The 24,806-nt window shown below is 42.3% G+C and overlaps 1 protein-coding gene across 1 annotated transcript; it reads right to left on the reverse strand.

The window, feature by feature from the left end:
• Window positions 1–3,399: 3,399 nt before the first annotated feature.
• LOC6576163 (tyrosine-protein kinase Drl) lies at window positions 3,400–24,647 on the reverse strand. The gene is made up of 4 exons (XM_002002126.4): window positions 24,180–24,647; window positions 4,796–6,164; window positions 4,357–4,653; window positions 3,400–4,278 (listed from the first exon to the last, which is right to left on the reverse strand). The coding sequence occupies exons 1-4, from the start codon at window positions 24,301–24,303 to the stop codon at window positions 4,167–4,169; spliced, it is 1,902 nt and encodes a 633-aa protein (XP_002002162.3). The 5' UTR covers window positions 24,304–24,647; the 3' UTR covers window positions 3,400–4,166.
• Between the last annotated feature and the right edge of the window lie 159 nt (window positions 24,648–24,806).

Raw genomic sequence — 24,806 nt, forward strand, 5'->3', positions numbered from 1 at the left:
GAGAAGAGAAGAGGAAAGAAAATCAACAACAACAGCAACCCTTGCAACAACAACAACGACTACGACAACGACAATCGCAATCTTTAAAGCAATTCCAAATGAGTTTCATCAACTTTTTAATTAGTTTTGCAATCAGAAAAACATCAAACTTTGCTGCAATTTAGAACAATCAGTGGAGCCAGAGCGGGTACACAGTTAGCCAGCGATATCAGAAAACTTGGCCATAATAATTTCAAAGGTAAATATTTATATTTGCGCTAATGCCTTCTGGCCATAATCAACAGCTTCGAGAAATGGCCACCAAACAAAAAAAAAAAAAAAAAAAAAAAATAACAAAACAAAAGAGAAGAAAAACTAAAACTGAAAATTCGTCGCGAGCTCTTTCAAAGTAATCAATTTTTGAGGCCAAGCCGACCCACATTGGAGCAGAAAGTTATTGCAGTCGCAGCCCTTCTCATCCTGCTCAGCCGAAACGAACCTGGTCGAGCTCATCCGTTGAAAGTTCAAACATCACCTGGCGGAGCCGCAGGGCTGGCAATGGCTCCGTGGGGGACCTGAACTCCAGACTGACGACTACCTGTCGTCATTTTGTTGCTCTTGGCATTTGAAGTGTTGTGGGCGTGGTCGTTATGAGCCATAAGAGAGAGAGAGAGAGAGAGGGAGGAGAGGTAGCGGAACGGTCCTGTCAAAGTTTTTTTGTTTTTGCGCGCACAAACACAGCTACTGAAAAATTGAAATGCTGCCTCACGTGCTATGAAATTTTTTATATTTGTTGATTTTTGGCTTAGAGTGTTGACCAACAACAAAGTTCCCAGCTTGCCAGTTACCAGTTGCCAGTTGCCTTTTGTTTTTGTTTTGTTTCTGTTTTGTTTTTTACAATTTTGCCCCTTTTTGCTCAACATTCCATATTCCATTTCGTTTTTCCTGTGGCTCAAGTTTCAATGATCTCCGCCCCCACCACAAACCACCATCCCACCACACCCAACCACCCACCCACCACGTAGCTCTGTTTTAGTTGTGTGTGACTTTTATGGCAATATTGGCTGGCGCGCATACAAAAAAATAAAAATTGAAGTTCGAATCGCGTTGTTTTTAATAACTTAATATCTTTTGTCAATTTGCCGGAGCGCTTTAATTTGATTGAAACGAAACTGTTCAAAGTTTGCCTTTCGGTTTTTCCATTACTCCATTCCCTTTTAATCGCAGCAACAGCAGCCAAATGGCAAATGCATCTATCTAATTGGTCCTTTGCTTCGGAAGGACCAGCGGATATTAACTGGTTAACTGTGGCAAGCTTAGCCATCCAGTTTTATACATTATGTTATGTTAATATATATACATACAGTATATATATCGCGGATACTCTTAATTCTTCTATATTTTATCTTTCAATGACACCTAACTAAATATGCTGCAAATTTTATTATATACAAATATATATACTTTATACGTATATATTATATATTATACTTTTATTCTCTCTACCATCTCGCAGTAATACCTAAACAATAATAAACAATAAATTTGATTATAAACTGGAAAAGTAAAAGTACTCCAATCGGGACAGCCTGATTAAAAAATATCCTCTACCTTACAGCAGCTTTTAAATACAGATACATATGTAAACGAAGCATATTCTCTATTACTTAAAAATATTGGTAAGAAATGGAGAAGTTAATAGAAGGAAATATACAAAAAAAAAAAAGATTTACAATTTCGCTGCAGTCACTCGACCGGAAGGGCGGACGGATAGACATGATTATATCGATTCAGATCAGTGCGCTGATCAACACTATATGTTGAATATATGTGTATCCTGTATGGAATCTGTGTTGAACAAACAGTCCATCTTAGAAAAACATCAAAAACCGACTATTTTTGAAATGACAACTGAAATGGAATCAATTTAATACTGTGGAAAATCAGAGTCCCATTATTTTCCATAAACATTAACAATTTTAGAGTAATTAAAATATTTCAAATCAGAATTAAACAGTTTAAAAATATTTGAGTTAATTATAACTCATATACAAAATGTTTTCTATTTTTTTTTCAATTCTCGCCGAAGTCTTAATTAGCTTTTGTATACTCGAATACTCAAATATTTCGAATACTCGGACACTTCGAATACTGGACATCTCATGCGCATTCTGTTAAGTAGGAGCAAATGATTTATTAAATTTGTACAACAAAAAACTGTAAATGAAATATACCTTATATTACATTACATTTATTACATTTAGCTTTCTATTAATTAACAGCAAACACTATGTTAAGCAACTGTTAGCCCAAGGCAACCTGTTACACATAATTCTGGCCCTAATAGTCCGATAAAAAAGAGCTTAAAGCTATTTAACTCGACATTATCCCAACTCAAATACTAAAATTTCGAGCGTCTCCCTATAATCTTGCACACTTTAAGCTTACAGTTGGGCCTTGTCGTTATGCCGTGGCTTTACTGTAACTGCTTTTCGTATTAGCTTTTGATTTGGATAGTAGCTTTAGTTAAATGCCAAGCAACTCGGCTGTGGCACGTGCCCAACGTGCCCGGCGTGCTCTTTGAGCGCTTTTTAAAGACATTGGCAGCGTTAACGCTGCGAGAGCAGCATAGAAAGCAGCCAGAAAGCAGCCGGCAAGCAGCAGGACCAAAAACTAGTCGCTGTGACAGGCATATTAAAAAGGACACAGTCACACATCGTGCCTCGCCATGACGTGCCAAAAAACTAAGTAGTGTCAGTGCAGCCATCAAAGGGCATGCCATGAAATAGCGTCTACCTCATAAGCTCTGCACGCGCTTAGACAGGCACTACACGTACAGGTGTGTGGGCAGACCCTACGCCCCGCCCCTTCCGACTCTAGGTCCCTAGTGCCTAGTGCTCACCTGGCCGTCTCCTCCTCAAATAGGCAGTTGGCATTACATGCCTTTTGTGTTGCCAGCACGCTTGGCCTGCCAAAGAGATTGGCTCGGGGCTGTGTTCACTTAAATATGTAGGTGTGTGTGTGTGTGTGTGTGTGTGTGTGTAGATTGCAGATGGTTAGCCCAAACCCCCAGCTTTTGTGCCAGCCTCAACATTGTGGAAACCCAAACAACACATTGCTCTTAGTACAAGTTGTTTTAGGGTAAGTGATGGGCGTGGCCAGGCTCAATTGTTAGCGATATACTTACACACGAATATAGGTTCATATATACTTTACTTTGCTGTCGTCCCCATTTGCCCATTTTCCTTTTCCATTTCACAAATGCATTTTCATAGTTTTTGAATGTTATGCACGGACGTTTATTGAAATCGTTTTTCTTTTTCTTTCATTCTTCAAATTTGAAATCATAAGTGGAACTTAAAACTAATGCGAAATGCTTAAGTATATTACAAAACTTTTATTTTTCATTCATTCATTTTGTTTCATCTGAAGACCTGCCGGAAGAGTAAAACCAAATGTCGTCGGGCTCCTTTCGGGAAAGTACTGCAGTGCACGGTTGGGTTTGCGACATGACATGTCGTCGTTAACATTAGTTAAATACAATAGATTCGAGTTTACTTGCACTACGGTCTTAGACATACATATACATACACATATAAATAGATTTACATAGATATTCCATAATATATATATATTTTTGCTGCTGTTTATAAACGACAAAGTGACCCGAAGAACTCGTATATGCCTAGCCTAGGTTGGTGTACTATATGTTTGTATGGATCGTTTTATATCTCTTTAGCTATGTATCTATATAATGTTAAGTTATGCAAGTGCTTTACGTGAGAGCTCTCCAGAAGGAGCTTTAACTGGGGTTTCTTCATGGGGGCTTTACGTCAAACTACTACGTTTCTTGCATTGAAATGTCACATGTTTTCCTTTCATTCGTAACATACTATCCTAAAGACTAATTATAGATGGGGGTAGCTAATCAATAGAAGTTTCCTTTGATCTGCTCGGTCGACTACCACCCACATTATACATAAATAAGTAACTATTTATTGTGGGGGACAACAATGGGCCCACACTCGTATCTATATCTCCCAAATTGGCGTTTACTTAGGCGCCCCTTAAGCGCTATAATTTAAATATGTCTTTGGAAACAGAGTTGCGGACGTCGTTTGCTGTGAAATCTTGCGACGTCGCCTCTTGTTGTATTTACAAGTCTTTGTATGCTTCATTACCGCAGGTTAAACATATCTGGTTATCTGAGTATGGAACTCCGATAGGCAAATCTGAAGCTGGCTGAACGAGGGACGCTCGGCGGGCATGGAGGCCCAGCAGTAGGCCATAATAGTGAAGCTGTAATTATCAGAGCAAAAACGAAAGAGATTGAGTTTGGGGCCTCACCTCACAATTTTGCCCCCACCAAATACTTACAGTTCGTCGGGACAGTTGAAGGGCTGTGCCAGCCTGTAGCCGTCCTTTAGATAATGCTCCATTTCATAGGGATCGATCTCGGCATAGGGCAGCTTGCCCAACGTGCACATCTCCCACATGAGCACACCAAAGGACCAGACGTCGCTGCCCTCGTTGTAGTGAGACTTCTGCAATGCCTCGAGCGACAACCACTTGATGGGTCGGTACTCCCCGTCGCCCAGGCAATTGTAGTCGCCAGAGAAGAGGTCACGGCTGAGAGCGCTGTCAGTTAACTTGACGCGCAGCTGATCGTCAATGCTGAAGGAAGCAGAGGTCAAAGAGCAGAGGGTTGCAAATGGTCGATTAGACATTGGGATTACAAATGGCAAGCACCAAATCGGCGATTAGGTCGCTCTACCAGGCATATGCTGAATGTTGATGAGGGCTTAGCTCTACTTACACACAGTTCCGGGCCGCAATGTCCTTGTGAATAACGCCGTGGTTGTGTAAATGCTCCATGGCCATGGCCAGCTGGGAAGCCATTAGCACTGTCTGTATGGTGGTCACGCTTCGGGCATACGACGGATCCTGCAGGAAGGTCTTCAAATTACGAACGCTGCCCGTGGCGGCATACAGCACAAAGGGTGTGGCAAAGTCTTCGATGGAAATGCCAAGCACGGCCATAACATTGGGATGAGTTGCCTCGTAGAGCATCATGGATTCCTGGAGGAGCAGATTTACTTGTAGCTGGCTTGCATGCTGCGCCACAGTCTTGACCAGAACCTCCTGACAGTCGTTGTAAGTGCCGCGATAGACACGCCCAAAGTTGCCCTCTTGGACGAGGCAGGAGAGGCGCACGCGGCATTTTTGGACTGTCAGCTCTTGGAGACGGCGGTTGAACTCCTCAGGCTCATGCTCATATTCGCGAAAGGGCCGCGTCAGTGTCGCGTATGTGGGTGTTATGGTCGAGGGGCAGACATAGATCGAGTTGTGAGCGGTGGACGAGATTGTGGGCAGACGCTGGAAGCTGGAGGTCTTGATCAGATGGACACCGTTTGAGGGATGCCGTTTCGAGGGACCCTTCGCGCAGTAGGCAATCAGAATGAGCGTGGAGACGAGCACCAAGGCCAAAATACCGCCCACTATCAATGTGATGAGTCCGCTAGTGGGTGGCACTAGAGTCTCCCGCAACATTGGATCGTATTCGTTGTTTGCTCCCGCTCCCGCTCCCGCTCCCGGTGCACCAGCACCGCGTCCCACAATTACCGTTGGCTCGGTCACCAGCACACGGTGTCTCTCCGTCGGCTTGCCATGCTCCACATTGGTGGGCAAGTGGCCGTCGGATATGACGCGCTCAGCAGTGTCCTCGTTGTGTTCCGTGTAGTGGATGTCGTCGTGCCCGGTCAGATCCGGATGCAGTGGCTCCTCGTCGTCGTATTCCTCGCGTGCGTCGTTCGGCTCGTCCTTTAAGCAAATTTTCTTCCGTTTAAAGATGAGATTCGTATTGTTGTTGGTCGCCCGGTCCAGTATAACCTCCACGCTGATGGTAACGGTTACCTCAGCGGCCCGTGTGCCCGAACACTTGAGACTGACGCCCCACGTCTGCGGCTCCTGCGGCACATTGCCGATGCGCGAGATGTTCAGCAGTGGGCGTGGCAGCACGCCCACATCCGATGTGGCCACATTGATGCTGTAGGGCAGTGGATGCTCAACGAGCGACTGCCACGTGAAGGTAACATCGCTGATGTTCGCCGGCACCGGCACCGCAAAGTTCAGGGCATAGTCATTGATGGCACCTTCCCGCACATAGTAGAGCTCCGCGGAAACGCCTGCAAGAATAATGAAAGACAAAAAACTTAGATGCATGTACCAAATGGCTGCTTACACGGCATCCCGAACTCAACCCAACCCGCAAACGCTGAGGAAATTAATGATACGCTCGGTGACCCAATCGAAGCTGGGCAACTTTTGGCCAGTCACTCGACTCGGCTGCACAATCAATCACCAGGGATAACAGTTTTCTTTACTTTGTCAAATTGATTTTCTTCAAGAGAGGAATGGAAGGAGTTGCTGCCTGCCTGCCGCCCGCCGCCCGCCGCCTGTTGCCTACTGCTGGCTGATGGCTGGCTGGCTGGCTGGCTGGCTGCCTGCCTGCTGCCACTAGACTCTGCATTATCTGTCCACTTAGACACTTCGGTGACATATTGAACGAGTTAAATAGCTGAACCCCCAGCAACCCCCTCAGCAGCAACAGCGCCAAATGCCAGACAATTTCTTATTGCTTTCGCCCCACCCAAAAATCAATCTAAGACGACAAACAAGTTGGCCAGAAACGAAGATTTTCATCTTAAAGGGGTAGAGCTGGAAAGGCTTAATATCCTACTGAAGCAATATAAAATGCAATTCAAATATTTGTGTGTGCTTACATCTGGATTTTGTTTTCTAATGTAAAAGTGAACTTATTTTTTTTTTTTTTAATCATATAAAATATATTTATATATTTTTTTAACTCTATTAAATCTCGATTTTGTTTATGGTTTAGTTTTCCATATCAACAGTTTTGTATTTACTACTTTTAAGCTTTTACCACTTTAGATTCATCGGCATAACATTTATGTTAGTTAACAGCTGGCATTAACATTTATTATGCAAGTGAGGAAGTTGTTGAGAAAGAGATTCTAAGCATATGTATGATTTTAATTTACATATTTTTATACAAATTTTAACATATTTAAATAAGATATATATATACAAATTTTTATAAAAATATTAACATACTTATATGAACGCATAACATTTGCATGTCATGTTAATGACGCGCTCACATGTAAAGTGTCTGAGCTGCGGGCTGTGGGTATATCTACCCACGATTGAGTGATAGTAGGTTATGCAAAGCGAACAGCTGATTTGACAGCGTGACGTCATTATTTCAGAAAATGGTGGGCGTGCGTTTGAATTTGTATGAAAATCAAGCAACTTTGACACTGTTATTTGTCTTAAAACTAGTAGACTAAATAAAACGAGTTGGGCGGCTAATCACATGTTCTATATAGATTCACGAATCAGAAAATATAAAGGTTTTTGCTAATTTTTATACTCTAAATTGTTTTCTAAGCAGTTATTGATCATGCAATCCCTTGACCACTTTTACTCTTGCATATAATGGACTTAACCTTACTATCTAAGGCTTGAATTTGTAAAGCTAAGAAGTTACTACTAAGTATTATGCATTTCCCATCAATCCGCATAATCATACGTACTAATTTCATTCTTTATATTACAAATCCGATGGCCATAGATGATACGCAGCATTGTTAGCTTCTGTCTAAGTTTTAAGAGCTGATTCAGGAGGATTATGTGTTTCCTTAGGTTTCAATACTTATAATCATACAAGTTTACGACTTGGCAATTAATACACAAATATTAGTTCATTCTACCGGATGTTTCTGACATGACAGCAGGGGTGAGCAGCACCTTTATTGATGCAGCTTCAACGTGTACTATATTTAAATGTGTAGGTAAATTGGCATAAATAAACAATACTGATGGCGAAAACCCAGTTAACTATGTCCATCAAGCATTCCTGCTGACTTATTGGCCATTTTTGCTGCATTCGAGTGGCCTCCCAGTTCATTCCATTATATACTTAATTTCTTTATTGTATGGTAATAAAATTAGTGATTGACCATTTTTAAGGTATTTACTATTGAAATTTTTTATATATAGTTAATTTTGGTTGTTTTGGACGACTTAGTCGATCTCTGCTGAAATGCCTTCCAAGTTTCAGCCGGGATAACATAGCAAAATCTGATAATGTGACGTCACAAGAGAGCTGTTAGTTAACATTAAAAGTAACGGGACTGCTCTTTGCGCAACCTACTGTGTCTTTTAACAGTGATATCTACCCCATCTACAGGCCTATCTAGGCACCTGTCCAGCTATCGCTTTCTGTATCCATGTGTATATCTAATGTGTATATCTAATAGTTATGACAGCTCCGCTGATCGCTGCTCGCCCGCGCGTTGCCCTTTCTCAATTCATTTAATTAAATTAGCTGGAGCAACATGTGAGAGTTGCTGCTCTGGGCGAGGGCCTACATCTGGCGCCTTCGCTGTTACCTGAGCTGGCTGCACTTGCCACATGCCGCTGGGCACTTGCCGCTGAGCGCTTGCTGCTCTGGTGTCGGCTCAATAAATCAATCAACATTATAAAATGCGACTTGAACAAAACAGAGAACAGAGCGGGACCCTTCGCTTGCAGCGCGGACTGTGCACGCGACGTTCTGTTCGTGGGCGTGTCCCAGGGGCAGGTTAAATGTTTATGCTTAATTAATGTTGATGTTGTTGCTGTTGCTGTTGCTGTTGCTGTTGCCGGTGCTGCACATATGTTGCATGCCTCAATGTATTCATGAGGCCGCGGCTAGCCGCAGCGCGGCCTGTTTATTTTAGATTTTTATCGCAGTCGACGTCGCAGTTACATTTTATACTTGTACATTTTATTTTAATTTATGCCACTTATGCGTCCACCGACTGTACCTATGCCTCAGCATACATATATATAAATATACATATCGTACTAATTAGTGAAGCAAGCCCAGCTACGTTCTAGTTGCCGTTCCCATTCCCGTTCCCGCTCCCATTCCCATTCCCCTTCCCGTTCCCGTTCCTCGCACGCTTCGTTTGCACTTTGAAAATGTAATTAGTGAAAGCGGCTGCTGGTGGACCACGCCGTGATGCGTGTGCATGTATGTGTGTGTATATGTGTGGGTGCAGAAATGTGACGTATTGCAGATATGAATACTGTGCCGCATAATGAACCAAGGTAGATAGCAAAGTTGTGATAGCGCCCAAAGGGTTAATGGGCCCCAGACATGTAACCTGGCAGCCACGTTTAATGGAGAGCGAAATACAAAAATTGTTGCTCAAATTTGTCCCATTAAAGTTGTGTTCTCTCCCCCTAATCCTCCCTACCCCAGCCGCCTGGCATACGCAATTTAAATTCCACAGACATCAAAACTTTCGCGTACCCCACGCACCCCAATTATAGACAAATAATAGCAAATTATTCGCCAGAAACCTCCAACCAACTCGCTTTGCATCTCAAGTGCCGGGCGCGCTAATTAGAGTTGATTGCTGAACAAATGAAGTCAGTGCCCCAAACTCCTTAAATACTCCGACAATAGCCAATAGCTGAGTGCTCTTCTCTCTTTCAATTTCCTCCTTTGTCTTTTCTCTCTGTCACCTGAAGGAAATCGATTTTCCCTATCCAAGTCAGGGAAAAAGACAGACACCCTCGACACGCTCGGCTCCTGCCGGCAACTTCGTCAAGCGTCGCTGACATAAATTTCTGCCACAAAAAGTAAAAGTTGCCCCAAAAAAGCGCAAAAGATGCTGTGAAAATATGCTTAAAGAGCTACAAATTGCCAAAGCATGAAGAGCAAAGCAGAGCCCAAAGGAGAATGGAGTGCAGAGATAGCAGATAGGAGTAATGTGTGCCATGATGTTGATAAGGTGCTATGCAAAATCGACAACCTGCTGGGGAAGGGCAGCGCCAGACTAAGTGGAGAGTGTGAAGAGCTCCGAGTATCAATCAGCTGATATGGCTAAGAGCTCTACCAAATGAGTTTCTTAAAGTTCTATGAGCTTTGATTTATAGTATGAAAGCTCTTGCGGGCTTTAAAGAGTAGTTATGTAAGTTATCTTCTTTTTACTAGAGATATCTTGACTGTTCCATGATTTGTATTTCCCTAACCAAAAAACTAACTCTGATTACGTATTGATTATTCGAGTCTGACATGAAATCCCCACAGTAAAAACTTTCTACTTTAACGTTGTTCAAGACCTTTCAAACTTTATACATTTTTTCACTTTTTCTTTAGTTAAAGCAACTCTTTAAAACATGCTTAGCTATGCATCGAATTCTAAAAAAAAAAAAATGAAGGCAAAAGCACAACGATTTGAATTCATGGCACGACATCTATTTAATTTCAATTACAACCCTAAAATACCAGAACAGACGCATAAACCAAAACTTTCTATGTGCCAAAGACGAGAAGAAAAGGAAAAAATGAGAAGAAAAAACAGAAACCGGAGAAAATAAAATAAAATGGCAATTTTTGCGCCCCAGATACGACGGGACCATGCATCCCTCCCATGGAACGCCAGTCCGGCGGGGCTTCAACCCTAATTTATGCAAAACCAAAAAGCTGAGCGAGATTTAAATGTATGTCTGAGCGAATGTATGTCTCGCCTACTCGCTAGTGGATATCGCTTTATGCTTTCTTAACATATTTTTTTGCTTCCCCTATGCTAATGCAACGGACTCCATTCCGTCCGCCCACTATGCGTCATTTGGTCGCCGTCGCCGTCGCCGTTGTCGTCGGACTTCAGCCCGGGGATTTCGCAGGCCATAAATCCGAAATTGTCTTTTGACACATGAATATGTTGTGCATTAAGCGCAGACGGAAGACTAGGCCACACAGCCAGAGCCAGAGCCGGAGTCAGAGCCGGAGTCAGAGATATACATTACAGTGTCCGACTCCCACTTTGGGCGGCAGACGGCAGACGACAGACATTTTTATTATTATCAATGTATGTACGAGTTTTTGTCTGGGGCTAGTCTCTGCCTCTGCCTCTGCCTCTGCTTCTGTCTCTGCCCGCGGCTGATGATGACATTGGTGACCACCGAGCTGAAGCTGATGCTGATTTAGGGCCTTTTTGGGGTTGCGTATGTGCCTGCAAGGGTTGTGACTATGATCTCTTCCACCAGCCCCCCAGCCCCACTCCACATCTCGGTCTGCGCAAAAAAAAGGCAAACTTTTTATGAGCTGCAAATTTGAATATGGGGAACAGGGCAGGCAGGGCACATGCTAATGTCTTTAGCAGGGGGCAATCGTAGCTCAAGCAAATTCAATTTGTTCACATTTGATTCGGTCCGCAGCCAAGTCGTGCCACAGACGAGCTGGCTAAGCCAAAAGTCAAGAGCCAGATTTATGGAATGATGGAACGATGGAATGATGATGCGCTTGCAGCTGATTAAATCGCACCACTACAAAGTCAGCCCGCAGCTTCAGGTAACTCAGACAGACTTCAGTGGCCAAGCCATAGAAGGTCAGCTCTCATGCAACAAGAAGACAAGTCGAGACCAGCCCAGGTCCAGGCCCAGGCAGAGGCCGAGGCCGAGGCCGAGGCCAGACGAAGGCGAGTCAGGGCAAGGCAATTTTTATGCCCAAATGGTCATGATTCGCTAGCTCGTTTGGGTTGCACGCTCGAATGCTTGGTTAGCAAGACGTTTCTCTGTCTGGCCAAACAACTTCACTTCAGCTCGCTGCCGAGGAGCGTCAGAGTGAAAGACAAACAAGCTAAAGGACATGTGAAGTGCACGATGCTCTCTGGCAACTTCATTGCCAGTCAGACTCTACGTGCAGCTCGCAACTCAAGCAACTCGCAACGTGCAACGTGCAACGTGCAACGCCAACGGTAGCTGCCAAGTATTTCTATTTGTATTTCATCGCCCTGGTCGAGCAGCTGCAATTTATTTGCCTCGGTCTTTCGGTCTCCTTCTCCTGTCTTCTGTCTCCTGTCTCTGTGCCTTTGCTCTGTCCAAGTCGGCTGACGGTTGTTGCCTTCAGGCCAGACGCAATCAACGTCGCCAGCCCTCAACCCTTTCTGGCCGTCTTGCAGTTTATGTGTTTTCTTTTATATTATCACCTCAACGACTGCGGCTTCAGCTTCATCGATGATGCCGGCCCGGAGCTCGGCCTGGCTATAAATTCAAGCTCATTGGGTTGGAGCGGCCAGCGGGTGTTGCATAAATTATGATCTTGTAGATTTCTATGACAAACCATAAAAAAAGACATTACGTTTATGGTGATGTTGCCATGAACGAGCTGTAGTTGCGTTTTCAATTTAAAATGTAAATACAAACTACCCAGACGTCGGCACCCTCTGCCCGCTTCACGCCTCTACCGCCACACACGCACTCACATTTAAGGAGAGAGAACAATTCCTGGTAGAGCTCGGCTGAGAGCATTGCTAATTAGCGCTTTGAAAGGACCATTTAGGTCAAAGCACTCAGGCGGCACGATAAACGCATAATTAATCTAGCCGATTTCTGAAGTGCTTGCCTTTTAGTGCACACACACACACATATATATGTATATATATATGTATATATATAAATCTCTTAAGGGTCCGGGCGAGCAGCAACAACAACAAGACGTGCAAATTATTAGCTCGTAAAATCAGAGAGCTCCGAAATATAATGTGTTTATCGGAAAAAGTTAATGTGATTATTAGCCAAACGTCCAGGCCCAAACACCTGACCATTGCGTGAGCCACCCACAGTCGTTCATCAGGTGGTGGCCGACTGTGATTGCAAGCCGACTCGAGCTGAAAGCTGGCCATTAATTTGGCACCGGTGTAAAGTTTTCTTTCAATTTCGGGCTATGCTCTTGCGTGATGTAATGAAATTTTTATCACCTCTGGACGCAATCCCAGACAGAGCTGGCGGGGTCTCAAATCGTGTCTAGGCGCTGCCATCAAATTTATGGATAGCCATAAAGCCTGGCAGAGCTTGCAGCAGGTGCAGGTGCTGTGGTGGGGTGCGGTTTAGAGTGGCCCAGTTAGTTGAGTTTTGTTGCGGCTTTGGCTGCTTGGGTCAGCTTGTAATGTGCCCTGTGGTTTGATTTGCATGCGCCTCTGTGGTCAAAGCCCAAGCAGCCTAGTTGTTCGACGGCCTGACAGACAAACGGACAGACATAGTGACTGCCTGGGTGGCCCAGACCGAACATAGCCCAACGCAACCCAAAGCGGAGCAGCGCTGTCGGGTCGGGCCGTTAAAAGACATTCTGCGGCAAAGTTGCAGATGTGCGTGAGTTTGTGTACACTTAAGTAAACAAGAACTTCCTGTGCCGAATTTTCGGGCCAAGAGCTGGAATTTATGAACACTTTTGACATGGCCAAACAACAGGGAGCTGCGAGACGATTCTGCCAGCGACACTAGCCAGAGGGAGCACAGCGCAAATTGTTCGAGCCAACACCTCCGGGGCCATAGTCCAATACAAACAAACAAACGGCAACATCAACAACAACAACAACAACAACACACACACAGACACACTCACACACACATACAGAGAGAGAGTTTTCAATAGCACCCCCGGGATGGCGTAATTTATGACTCTGACCGAGTGAGCAGCGCTTCGTATTGACTTTTTCGGCCAGCCGAGAAGGCAACGCAGTTGCTCGCCAGCTGCTCATGCTTGTGCTAACAATAAGTGCTACTACGTTGCCCATTACCCGTCCCAGACCGAGGACCAGGCCCAAGCCCCAGTTGAATCCCTCTCACACAATCCCATTTCGCTGTCCCTGTGGCAGTTCCAGGTCTCCACAACAAAATGTAAGAGAGATTAGCATGGATGCATTGGTGTGTACATGTACACGAATCTATGTGTGTGAGTGTGTGTGCATGTGTGCCTGTGGGTACATCTGTATGTGTGTGTGTGTAGGCGGAGCCACTGAAGTGGACGCATTGCCTCCTCAAACTCTGCTGTCCGCTGCTGTTTGTTGAAAAGTTTTTGGCTTTGTTTATGACAACGTATTTTTTTTTTGCTTATAGGTCAAAAAAACACACCACACACACAGGGCCATAAGTTTATATATATATGCCTGTTTTTTTTTTTTTTTTTTGCTTTGGTTTTTATCGGGTGTTTACGTTGAAAAGTAGTTAAGGGGTTTATCATCTTGTAAACGTGACGAAGCGAAAACTTTTTGAAGAGGACCACCCACAAAACAAGCCAGAACAGAAGCAGCTAGAGGCAGAGCTGAGGGCGGGCTGCACGTTATGTTGGTGTTGTCCATGCTATGTATATGCAAGGCATAGCTTAATGACTTCAAAACAACACCTAATGCGAAGCAGGGCAGAGTTGACCCACAATATGCCGCAGGCATCGTCAAAGCAAGCAACCACAGGCCAGGCATTGCCCCTGCCAATTAGCAGCATCTAAAAATAGATCTAGTATAGATAGTCATATCGGAGACTAAGGTAACAACAGCAATTTTTAAAATTTATTTTTAATCGTAATAATTAGTGGAGAACATACTCAATACTTAGCCATGCGGAAAATGTAATTGAACCTTAATTTTATTTTATTTCGTACAACAGATTCAATTGAAATATTCGAAACATATTTCAATTTGAATCCTCTCTGCATAAATTTGACTAAATGTGGTTTCATCTTATGCTTATGCCTGAACCCAAATTCCGCTTTGAGTCTGAACTCCTTTCATATCTTTATTCAGTGAGCTTCATTATTTATAAATTCTCGCATTTTGTGGTGCTCGAATTCATTTATTCGCTTTGCTCGCTTTGCTTATCCGCATTTAAATATGTTAATGATAATGCTGCTAATATTCTCACACCCAACTCAAAGACCCACTCAACGCCATTAGTCTGTCCAAATAGATGTCTATAAAACACACACACACTCACACACACACAAACACACTCGCACACAAATTTCACGGTATTTGTTGGCCTGGCAGGGGCTTACAAAAAGATGGGAATTGATAATAAACAGAGCGAGAGAGAGGGAGAGTGAGAGAGCGAGACAGACACGATAATAGCCACGACTAATGTACGGCGGCAAATGAATGTCGAGTGAATGCGCTATGGAGAGGCCAGAACGAATCGCATTTGCGCTGGAACGAATTGGCTAAGCCCAGGCGTTATGTTTCGCCGGCAAATGAAATTAATGCGAATATGTTTTAAAATATACAGATATGTATGTATGCAGCTGCTCATGTGTGCACTGAGCGCTTAATTAAAGTTAAAACGGCCCGCCAAATAATCAGGACTCGTCTTGGGCATTACTTGTTGCCACATAATTTCGCCTCGACTCGACTCGACTCGACTCGATTCCAGCCCCTGCCCCGATTGCGATCCTCCTGCTTGATGTGCCATGTGCGCGTTTTATCACGCGTGACAGGGAAATTACCGCAGACGGAGCGGCCCCCAGGCCACGGCGCTGTCATCAGTCAGTTTTCCAGTCAGTCAGTCAGCCAGTCAATCAGTCACTCGGTTTGATTGAAGGCAGGAATTATATGCCGCGCTGAGTCTTACTCAAAGGCCAAGCACCCATTTGATATTTTGATAAGCGCGCAATTCAACAAAACATTTCGCATATGTCTGCCGACAGTTGTTCCTTATCAACGATGGGGAGTGGGAAATGGGTTCCATCTCGGAAGTGGGTCAAGCCAAAATAAACAATTATAGACTAGATCATGCACAACTATTGAACTCTAGACTGCCCACTCTATGACTCATGTTCCCCTGGGGTTCAGCTATTCTCAAAGTAATTTTTTTATTTAGATTATATTTTCTTTAATCTCTATTACTGGCTTATCAGACGCCTCGAGTACAATGCTCCAAGTTTTTAATTACTCAATATTTAATCAGCGGCGAAGACCCCCTGAGCTCCCGTTCAAGTGCTCCCTCTCCGAAAAATTACTTAAGGCTGCGTGGGAAGCTGTACGAGGGTTGCTCGAGTGCAATGGAACACCGAGTCCAAGGCTGCGGGCGTGTGAAAATTTCCAATATGTTGCAATCGGTAATATATCTATAAGTATATACATATTACAGCCGAGGGAGAAAGTAATAGATGATGAGCAAAAATGAATGGAAGAAACAGAGAAAGAGAGAGAGAGAGAGAGAAACGTGGACAGACAAATAGAACAAATGAACTGGGGCAAAATCATTGCGCTTGTTTTTCAAACAAGTTTCCATGTTTTCTTATGTAATTGAACGAAAAGTAATTAAAATTCTTAGAAAATGGGCCACTAAATGGGACATAGAAAACCAACTGTTCCAGTTGTATGAGGCATAGACCTACGACGCACAAAAACGAGGAGAAATACCCAAGACTCAGTTGAAGCTTACAAAGAGCATAAATGGTATATAAATGTTGGTTCCGGATTCGCTGTCTCTTTTAGCTGATGAAAAAGACCAATTAACAGCCTTCTTCATCTTCTCCAAGTCCTGCTTAGCAAAGTTGGGCTAAAGCTTATGGGATATTATATATCCTCTCACACAATCAACATCTTAACCCTAATGCTTTAGATGCATCTACCCCTTTCTTGACTGCATCCGCATATCCGATTCCCACAATCAATTCGAAATCAAATGGCCGACAAACACGCGTCCTTCATCCGTTCGCTTTTTATGTGAGTCAAACAAACAGCAATGAAAAAATTAAATACGAAATAATAAAAAATAATTTACGGTCTCATTAAGAGAGTGAGAGGCAGATAAGGAGAGAGAGAGAGAGACAGAGAGGGTGGGTGAGGCGCCCGCTTGGAATTCGCTCGGCAATAAAAATATGAGACGACATCGACATCGACTACGACTGCGACGATGACGGCGACTGCGACTGCGACTGCGACGACGACTGCGACAGAGACTAAAGCAGTAGCTTAAGGGTCGGCAGTCGCGGTCCACCCTCGGGTGGCGTTTCAAATGAAGCCCTCAACAGCGTGGCTAGCTGCTGAAAGTGAGTGGCGGAGAATGGGGGCGGGGCTGGGCGGTGCGGTGCGGAACGTGGTGGGGTGGCATTGCTGCGGCGTGCTCAAGTGCTGGCGGCTGCCTCGTGCGTTGCCGTCGCATCGTATTTCGCTTCCGGGCTTCGTTTGTTTGCATACGCAGCAGGACGAGCAGCGAGTGGAGGGAGAGAGACAAGAAGAGAGAGAGACAGAGCGAGAGGGACGTAGCAGGACAAGCAAGCTAAAAAATATATATGGGAGCTGGTAGAGGAACGGACAGGAGCACGGCACGGCACAGCAGCAAGTCCAGGGCAGAGGCAAGGGAGGCAAGGGAGGCAAGGGAACTGGCTCTGTGTTTGCACAGCGCATTTCTGGTCCATTAAGTAGCGATGTTGTTGTTGCTGTTGTTTCTATTCAATGTTGTTATTGTTGTTGTTGTAAAGGTAGCTACCCCTCTGGCTGGCAGCGTTTGTCATTGTTGTGTGCGACTTTTCTCACTTTGCAGATGCAGCCGGAAGACAGGCAGAGCGCGGGTAGGGGCAGGGGGAGGAGCAGCATAAAGTCGCACAAGATACAAATGCTTGGAGCGCGGGCAGCACGCGTCACTTGCGTTGTTTATTTAGAAGTTAGTTGTTGCAACTAAGCTGTAGATGCAACAGCCCCCGACCACCTAATCACCGAGCAAGCAACCGAGCGAGCAACCGAGCGAGCGAATTGTGGGAAAGCATTTGCCTAAGCACAAGTTAATTACGCTAAATGGCAGACATGGCGAGGCTCTGGCTTATCCTTGAATGGCCCAAATGCGGATATTGTTTGAAGCGGCATTTCCTAATGCAAATATCATGTACTTTATTATCTGCGTCATTAACATAATTTAAGCATTGCCACTGGCACAGTCCGAGGATTAGGCAGCTATAAATTTATGCGATATTATTTCGAATGCAAACGGACAGTTGCGCAATTTATGTTTAGAGCCCCAGTCAGAGTCCCCGCCCCAGTCCCAGTCGCAGTCCCCGTTCGAAACTGGGCAATATCAAAATTTGGATATCTATTCATAGCCACAGTTGCCACATCGTTGTCAAGTAGGTGTCAGTGAGCATTTGACGACCCACATGTGCTGGCCATCAGAGACGCCAATTAAATCGCCTCATAATGGGCGCAGCAATTTGTCAGTGCCGTTAATTGTTCGAGCTGATGCAGCTGATGATTATTACAAAATAAAAGAGAGAAAAACTCTATAATAATAGGCAAAAGCAAAATTTTCCAAACAAGTCAATTGAGCATTGTGCAATCCATTCGCTTGGCTCTAGAATGTGGAATTTCGGTTTGGGTGGCTTTTCCCACTTTGTTCTGTTTCCTTCGGCTTGATTTCCGTTTCGTGTCTAGAGGCTACCAATCATGCCAAAAGACAGGCCCCCACTTTTTATACAGAAACTAAAACATAAACAATTGAAACTGATTAAATTCATTTGATAACGAGGCGGAGCCCGAGTCTGGGGAACGCCACTTGAGATATGCGACTCGGTCTCTGGGGGGTGGTCTACAACTGCAACTGTTCTATCCCTATTATAATACATATAAATATACATATACTTATGTGTGTTTGTGTGCGTGCTGGAACTCATTAATTGCTAAGTGGAAATGTAAAATATGTTTCGAAGCTGAATAAATTTTCATAAAAGTCAACGTCAACGAGCTTCAAAAAAAAATATGACAAATTCGAAACTCGAATTTCGGACTGCATTTTATATATATAGTAAATGAGGCTGTGTATCAAATTTGGCAATTACAAATAGTTCAATAATTTATTTATGCATTTAACATGAGAGACTTTTCACAAAATTTGTCAAATAAATTATAAATTAATATTAATAAATACATTTATGTGTTTGCAAATATTTCTGTAAAGCGTAAAATATCAGAAAATCATAAAAAAAGGATTTAAAACTTGAGATAATAAATCAATTATATTTTGTAATACCCAAATTGAAAATATTTAAATAATAAATTCAATAAATAATATATGAATTTCTAGCATACAAAAAAAAAAATAAATAAAATTATAATAATCAATTCATAAAATTAAAAAAAAAAAACAATATCAAAACTAATTAATATTATTATTATAAAAAATTTTAAACTTCATAAAATAATGGAGGCCTAGGTATACTTTCCAACAAATTTAAAATTTCCATAGCTGCTGCAATCATAATCTAATTAATTGGAAAAAATGGCATTAGATTTAGTCTATATTAAATTTAAACTTTATTCCATATATAAAAAATATATGAACGGTTGATATGTATATGAGTTGAGCTGAATCGATAGATCTATATCAGTAATTTGGATAACGATATTTATCCATATGAACTATGATCATATTTTTAATATTGAATATATACGAAATACAATACAATGTAAAATATAATATAGTATATTTATTAAGAGGTTTTAAAAAGCTATCGTAATTTGAAGTAAATATTTTATTCCTGAACAAAAAGAATTAAATGTGTGTAGCTCAAAATATTTTTGTTTTAGCTATAACAAAATTTCATTCTACAAGAAGTTTGCTTAATCAGAGAAACTGTATTTGCTCAATAATTCGGAGATAATTTTCAAATTTCAATCTTGATAAATTGAATAAATTGATAAATTCAATTCCGTGGAGCATCAAAATAATTGATGCACCTTGATTATGTTATGAAACAACAAAGTCTTTTGTTGTTGACATTGTGTTGGCTTATGAATTCATTATCCAGTGCACACGTTAGAGCTTTGGTTGTTGTTTTGATTTATATTTTTGTCACAAGCGACAAGAACAACAACAACAGCAACAGCAGCAGCAACAACAATAACAACAACATCCGCAGAGCATTTAGCGTTTTAATTAAGCGCAAATGGGCGTCGCTCCTTGTTGTTGTTGTTATTGCTGTGGCTGATGCATTGGCTTAGCCCGTATATTTGGGCGTGTATAAATGGGCGTGGCCAGCAATCCATGACCGTTTGCTGAAGTGTGAACTGTTTACGCAACGAAGGGCCAATGACTTGCATGAAGATGAAGAGCCAGCAACAACAACAACAACAGCAGGAGGAAGAGGAGGACAATTGTGTTGTAGGTGGCTTTAGGTGGAATTGATGTTGCAAGCAATGCTGACGTTGACACGTGTGGCCGTCATGGCTAAGTGGCAGCTACACACACAGAAAGAGAGAGAGAGAGAGAGAGAGAGATGTATACAGCTGACAAGTGGCAGGTCCCTAGCGGCCAAGCCACCAAACCACCCTCGTAATTAAGCGCATTGAAATGCAGCTGAGATTTTGCTTCGCCTACGCTTAAGCTGCATCATCGTCGCTCCCGCTCCTGCTCTTCCTCTCTCTCTCTCTCTATCTCTTTCTCTTTATATTGTGACTGTGAAGCCAACGCCGTTGTCGTCGTCTGCGCCTCTCATTCATTTGCCAATTACGCACTCTGTGCCACAACTCTCGTCCGCTAGGCAGTCAGACATGCTAACGACATGCTCTAGAGTTGTTTATAATGTCGTCATCCCAACAGCAACAGCAACAGCAGCAGCAGCAGCAGCAATGGCAATGGCAACTGCAACAACAGTTGCTGCCACAACGGCAATATGCCAAGCGGCGCCTCTCCGATTTCAAGCCACGTCCTCCTCCTGCACCCCGCTCGCCGTCTATCGAGTTGCATTTATTAATTATTCTGTGGGGCAAAATCGTCTGAACCGAAAATTCGGCACGCACGTTGCGCATTTCTCGCCAAGATTTTCCCCGATGGGCTTAAAAGGCTTTCCTTTATATTCACAGCTGTTGCTGTTGTTGTTGTCGTCGCTTTTCACTAATTGAGTTCACATTACTTGGCAAAATAAATGCGTTTTGTGTATTTTTAGCCAAATGTTTTGCCGTTTTATTAGCTAAACGTGAGTTGGCAACATTGAACAAAAAAAAATCTTTCAATCTCCTGCTGCTGCTGCTGCTACTGCTGCTATTGCCTAGTTGGGATTGTCAATCGCTCGCCGATGGGCTGAGATTAGAGCTGTTGATACACTGCCTTACATGACTTGCGATTCCCAAATGGCATCATGATGGGATATGCAGAGATCCAGACAGGGCACTCAGCTCGAGCATCAAGTGACCCATGAAGCGTGTTCGATTATAAAAGGATTTTCGATATTCTCATTTATATATTTATTCCATTTTAAGGTCTGCTGAATTTTGATTATGTGCTGCTTTATTATGCCAAAATATGCATTATAAATATATATTTTATTCACTCTGCCAGCAACTTGTAGCACATTTCATCAATTTTATTTGCATAGCAAATCGAGATCAACTTTTTTGACAATTTTCTTTAGAAATTTCAGCGACACTGAGCTGGCAACAAATATTTTCTTGTTCCCTTGAACGATGAATTAACCAAATATCTCTACAAACTGTAGTTCATCCACTCACTAACAATATTGGCCAGCAGGCTTCGTCGTAGAAAAAGACACAACAGACTTAAGAGCATATACCCATTAGTCTTAGCAGACTTCGCTTGACATTTTCTCTTAATATAGAAATTATACCTCACCTCAGCCAAAAGCCACGAGACAATTCTAGTTTTAAATTCTATTCTATTTATTTTTTTGTTATTAATTTATTTTGTTTGTCTGTAGCACAGCTTTAAATACGAACAACAAATTGTTTTTTTTATAACCCACCATCCAATAGTCTATTACAAGTCCCTGCATAGCAAAAGCAAAAAAAGTTCAATTTAATAAAATATATATTATTATTTATATTTATATGTATATGTAAATACATAATCAACTTTTGGGCTGTAAAGGAAACGTGCTTCGACCTGTGGCTTCACTAGTTTAAGTTCATTCACAACAAATCCAATCAACACATTTGTTGTTCCAAATGAAAAGTGCAATAGACATATTGTTAGTTGACCAATTAGATAGCAGAACTTCAATTATTTATAATATTAATAATAATTACAAAAATTGCACGACAATTTGGATTCATACGTGTTAGTTATAAAATGAAATATTTGTTGAAGTCAATATAATAATTTAGTCTCAATTAAAAATTGTTTATATCAAAGTTGGATTTCAAATTAAAAAAACAAAAAAAAAACAAAAACAGAAAACAAAAAAAAATAAAATTGGTGGAAAAAAAGGGGAATAGTTAGAAGAGTTCACAGACTAGTCTATTATTTAGTTTAACATGTCAGAGAATAGATATCTATGCTGATGCCGGATACTGATCAGAGCTGACTATATAAATTGATATAGTATATGATACATCATATGATTAGCAATTGTCAAAGTTCAAACTCTGCACTACAGAGGGGCGAATAGAGAAGATAACTCCTATGCTCTATATTTTGGGTGATCACTAATTACTCGCCAGCCACAGTCTCTGCTCTCCACTGCAGGGAAGAGCATTTATTTATGCTCTGGTTGGCGGTGTCTCATTTAAGCTGCAAACCCATTAAAGATTCTACGTGTCGCTCATTCCGTTAACGAGCTGCCGCCGCACTGTGCCAGTCCCTGACATCGTTTATGTGTGCACGTGTATGTGTGAGTGTGTGTGTGTGTGTAGACTTTGGCCAGAGCTGCAATTTGGCTGTGAGCGTCCTTTAGCCCACTTCACCAATAGTAGGTGCTGCAGCTACCCAGCTCACTCGGTCCGATCCACAAGCGTAAGCTAACGAGCACCAAATGCCGGAGCTGTCGTGTGTGTGTGTGTATTTTTGTCTCCTCTTTTTTTTCATGTGGTCTGACAATTTAATTGATGTACACGCATGCACACATGGTTTTTGTATTGGAGTAAAGCTTTTGAACAAACCGCTAAAAAATGACACCTACCACGAGAGAGAGAGAGAGAGAGAGAAAGAGAGGGGGGAAACAGAGAGGGCCGCCCGAAAAGGTAGCCAGAAGTAGGTCAGGCATGCAACCTGCTGTCAACGCTGGATAATTGAAGGAGGGTGCCCAGCCAGCACTCATCAATGGGGCAAGTTGCAATTGCAACGCAAAACGATAAACACAACAATAGCCACACACACACACACACACACACGCACACAGTAGGCGAATCGATTAGTGGCTTAAAATTTGACTTTGTTTGACACGCGGCTGACACAACTAATAAATTTCCATAGCATTTGATGGATCACCCGAGCTTGCCAATTGCCAGCGGGCGACCAGCACTGGCGATGCACTGCTGCAACCTGATTGATTGTCCGGCGCTCCAATAACCCGACCAACACCACCAACTGTCATCCCCAAACACGAATTACGACGAACAGCACACGGCGATAGCTGCCAGATAAGCGCCTGATTAGCACTCGCACTCGCGCTCCTTCAAATATTTACTCAGTTATTCAGAACTGACGCGATTTGTAGCCCGATCTCATAGCGAAAGTGAGAGAGACCTATATGCCACCTCACACACACACACACACACACACACACACACATTGATACGTATGTATATATGCGTATGCAGGCAGCTACCATCAATCACTCGACCTGTTTGCATAGGCAGCCCAGCAAACTGAGAGTTGTAAATTTTACAACATAATTTCTGATAATTCAACCATATCTTGCCCTATGCATGTGTTTTACGATTCTCCAACATAGATTTATTTATTTTATATACACACATATATGAATATGTACATGAAAAGGGTTTTTTACGGCAGTTTTTGGCAGCACCTCGTAAAACACTTTTCGGTTTTATGCGTTCTATATTCTGAAAGTAAAGTTTATCTTCCATATTCATATATAAATATAATCCTGTTGATTTGTGTGCTGACAACACATGAAGCAATGTGTTAATATGAAGGCACTCTAATAAAATTACCCATACAAAAAAATAATAAAAATAAATTTCCAAAATATTAAAACAAAAATAAACAAAAAAATTGAATAAAAGTAGAAACGTTTAAGAACTACATTCTATATCAATCAATTTATAATTCATTTCAAACAAAAGTTCAATTTTAATTTTAATTACCCAAGAGATAACTCAATTAAAAAAAAAAAAAAAAAAAAACAACAACAAACAAATATTTTTCCAAATATCCCTCTCAAATGAATAAAATGTATTTTTAATTCAAATTCATTTAATACCCAAACACAGTTTGCAGCGAAAAATTCTATGCTTCCAGCCATCAAAATGCGATTTAATTTCAAAATAGTTGAATCAACAAAATTTGCAGCTAATTGGTATTTGATAGACAATTAATTGCGCATTCATGAAATTAAAAACTATTCATATATCCGAAAAGGGGCAAAGTGGGCAACTCACCGATTAGTCGTAGCACCTCGTGTAGATTCAGAAATATATTCAAATGCGTTTGGCAGCCGCTGAGCAGCGCCAGAAATAATCCGATTGTGAAGAGGCCTTTAAAGTTCTGCTCCATGGCTGGCATTGGCTTGGTAAATCACACTTGAACTGTTTAAATAATAATTGCTTGTTTATTGTTTACTTCGCTTTGATTGCCACTGGCTAAACACTCGCCGAATTTTGCTCAATTTTTTTAATCTTAGAATATGGCGCGCATTTTGCTTTTGCAATATTTCACAGTGCGTTTTTGGCACTTCGCCTCGCGGAAGTTTCAGACGCGCATATTCCAATTGGAATTAACACCTAGACGTGCGTGGCTCTGCTGAAGAGCCGAGACAAATTTAATGCCCGTTGGGTTATTTGGTTTTCCGCGACGAATTTTCGTTGATGCGCGCACCGTGACGATTTTCCACAAACTGTCAACTGGATAAACAAAACAATGCTATTGCCGAAGTATCTTTCAGATAATTTCAACAGACTCTGTTATGGCCACACTCTGTTATGTTAATCCACACAGAGTCTAACATTTACAGTGGTTGCTTCTGTTCTGCACATTCGAGTTTCGAACAACAGAGCCGCTTGCACAGC

This window comes from Drosophila mojavensis, unplaced genomic scaffold (assembly GCF_018153725.1).
Source record: "Drosophila mojavensis isolate 15081-1352.22 unplaced genomic scaffold, ASM1815372v1 contig_36, whole genome shotgun sequence".
Lineage (NCBI taxonomy): Eukaryota > Metazoa > Arthropoda > Insecta > Diptera > Drosophilidae > Drosophila > Drosophila mojavensis.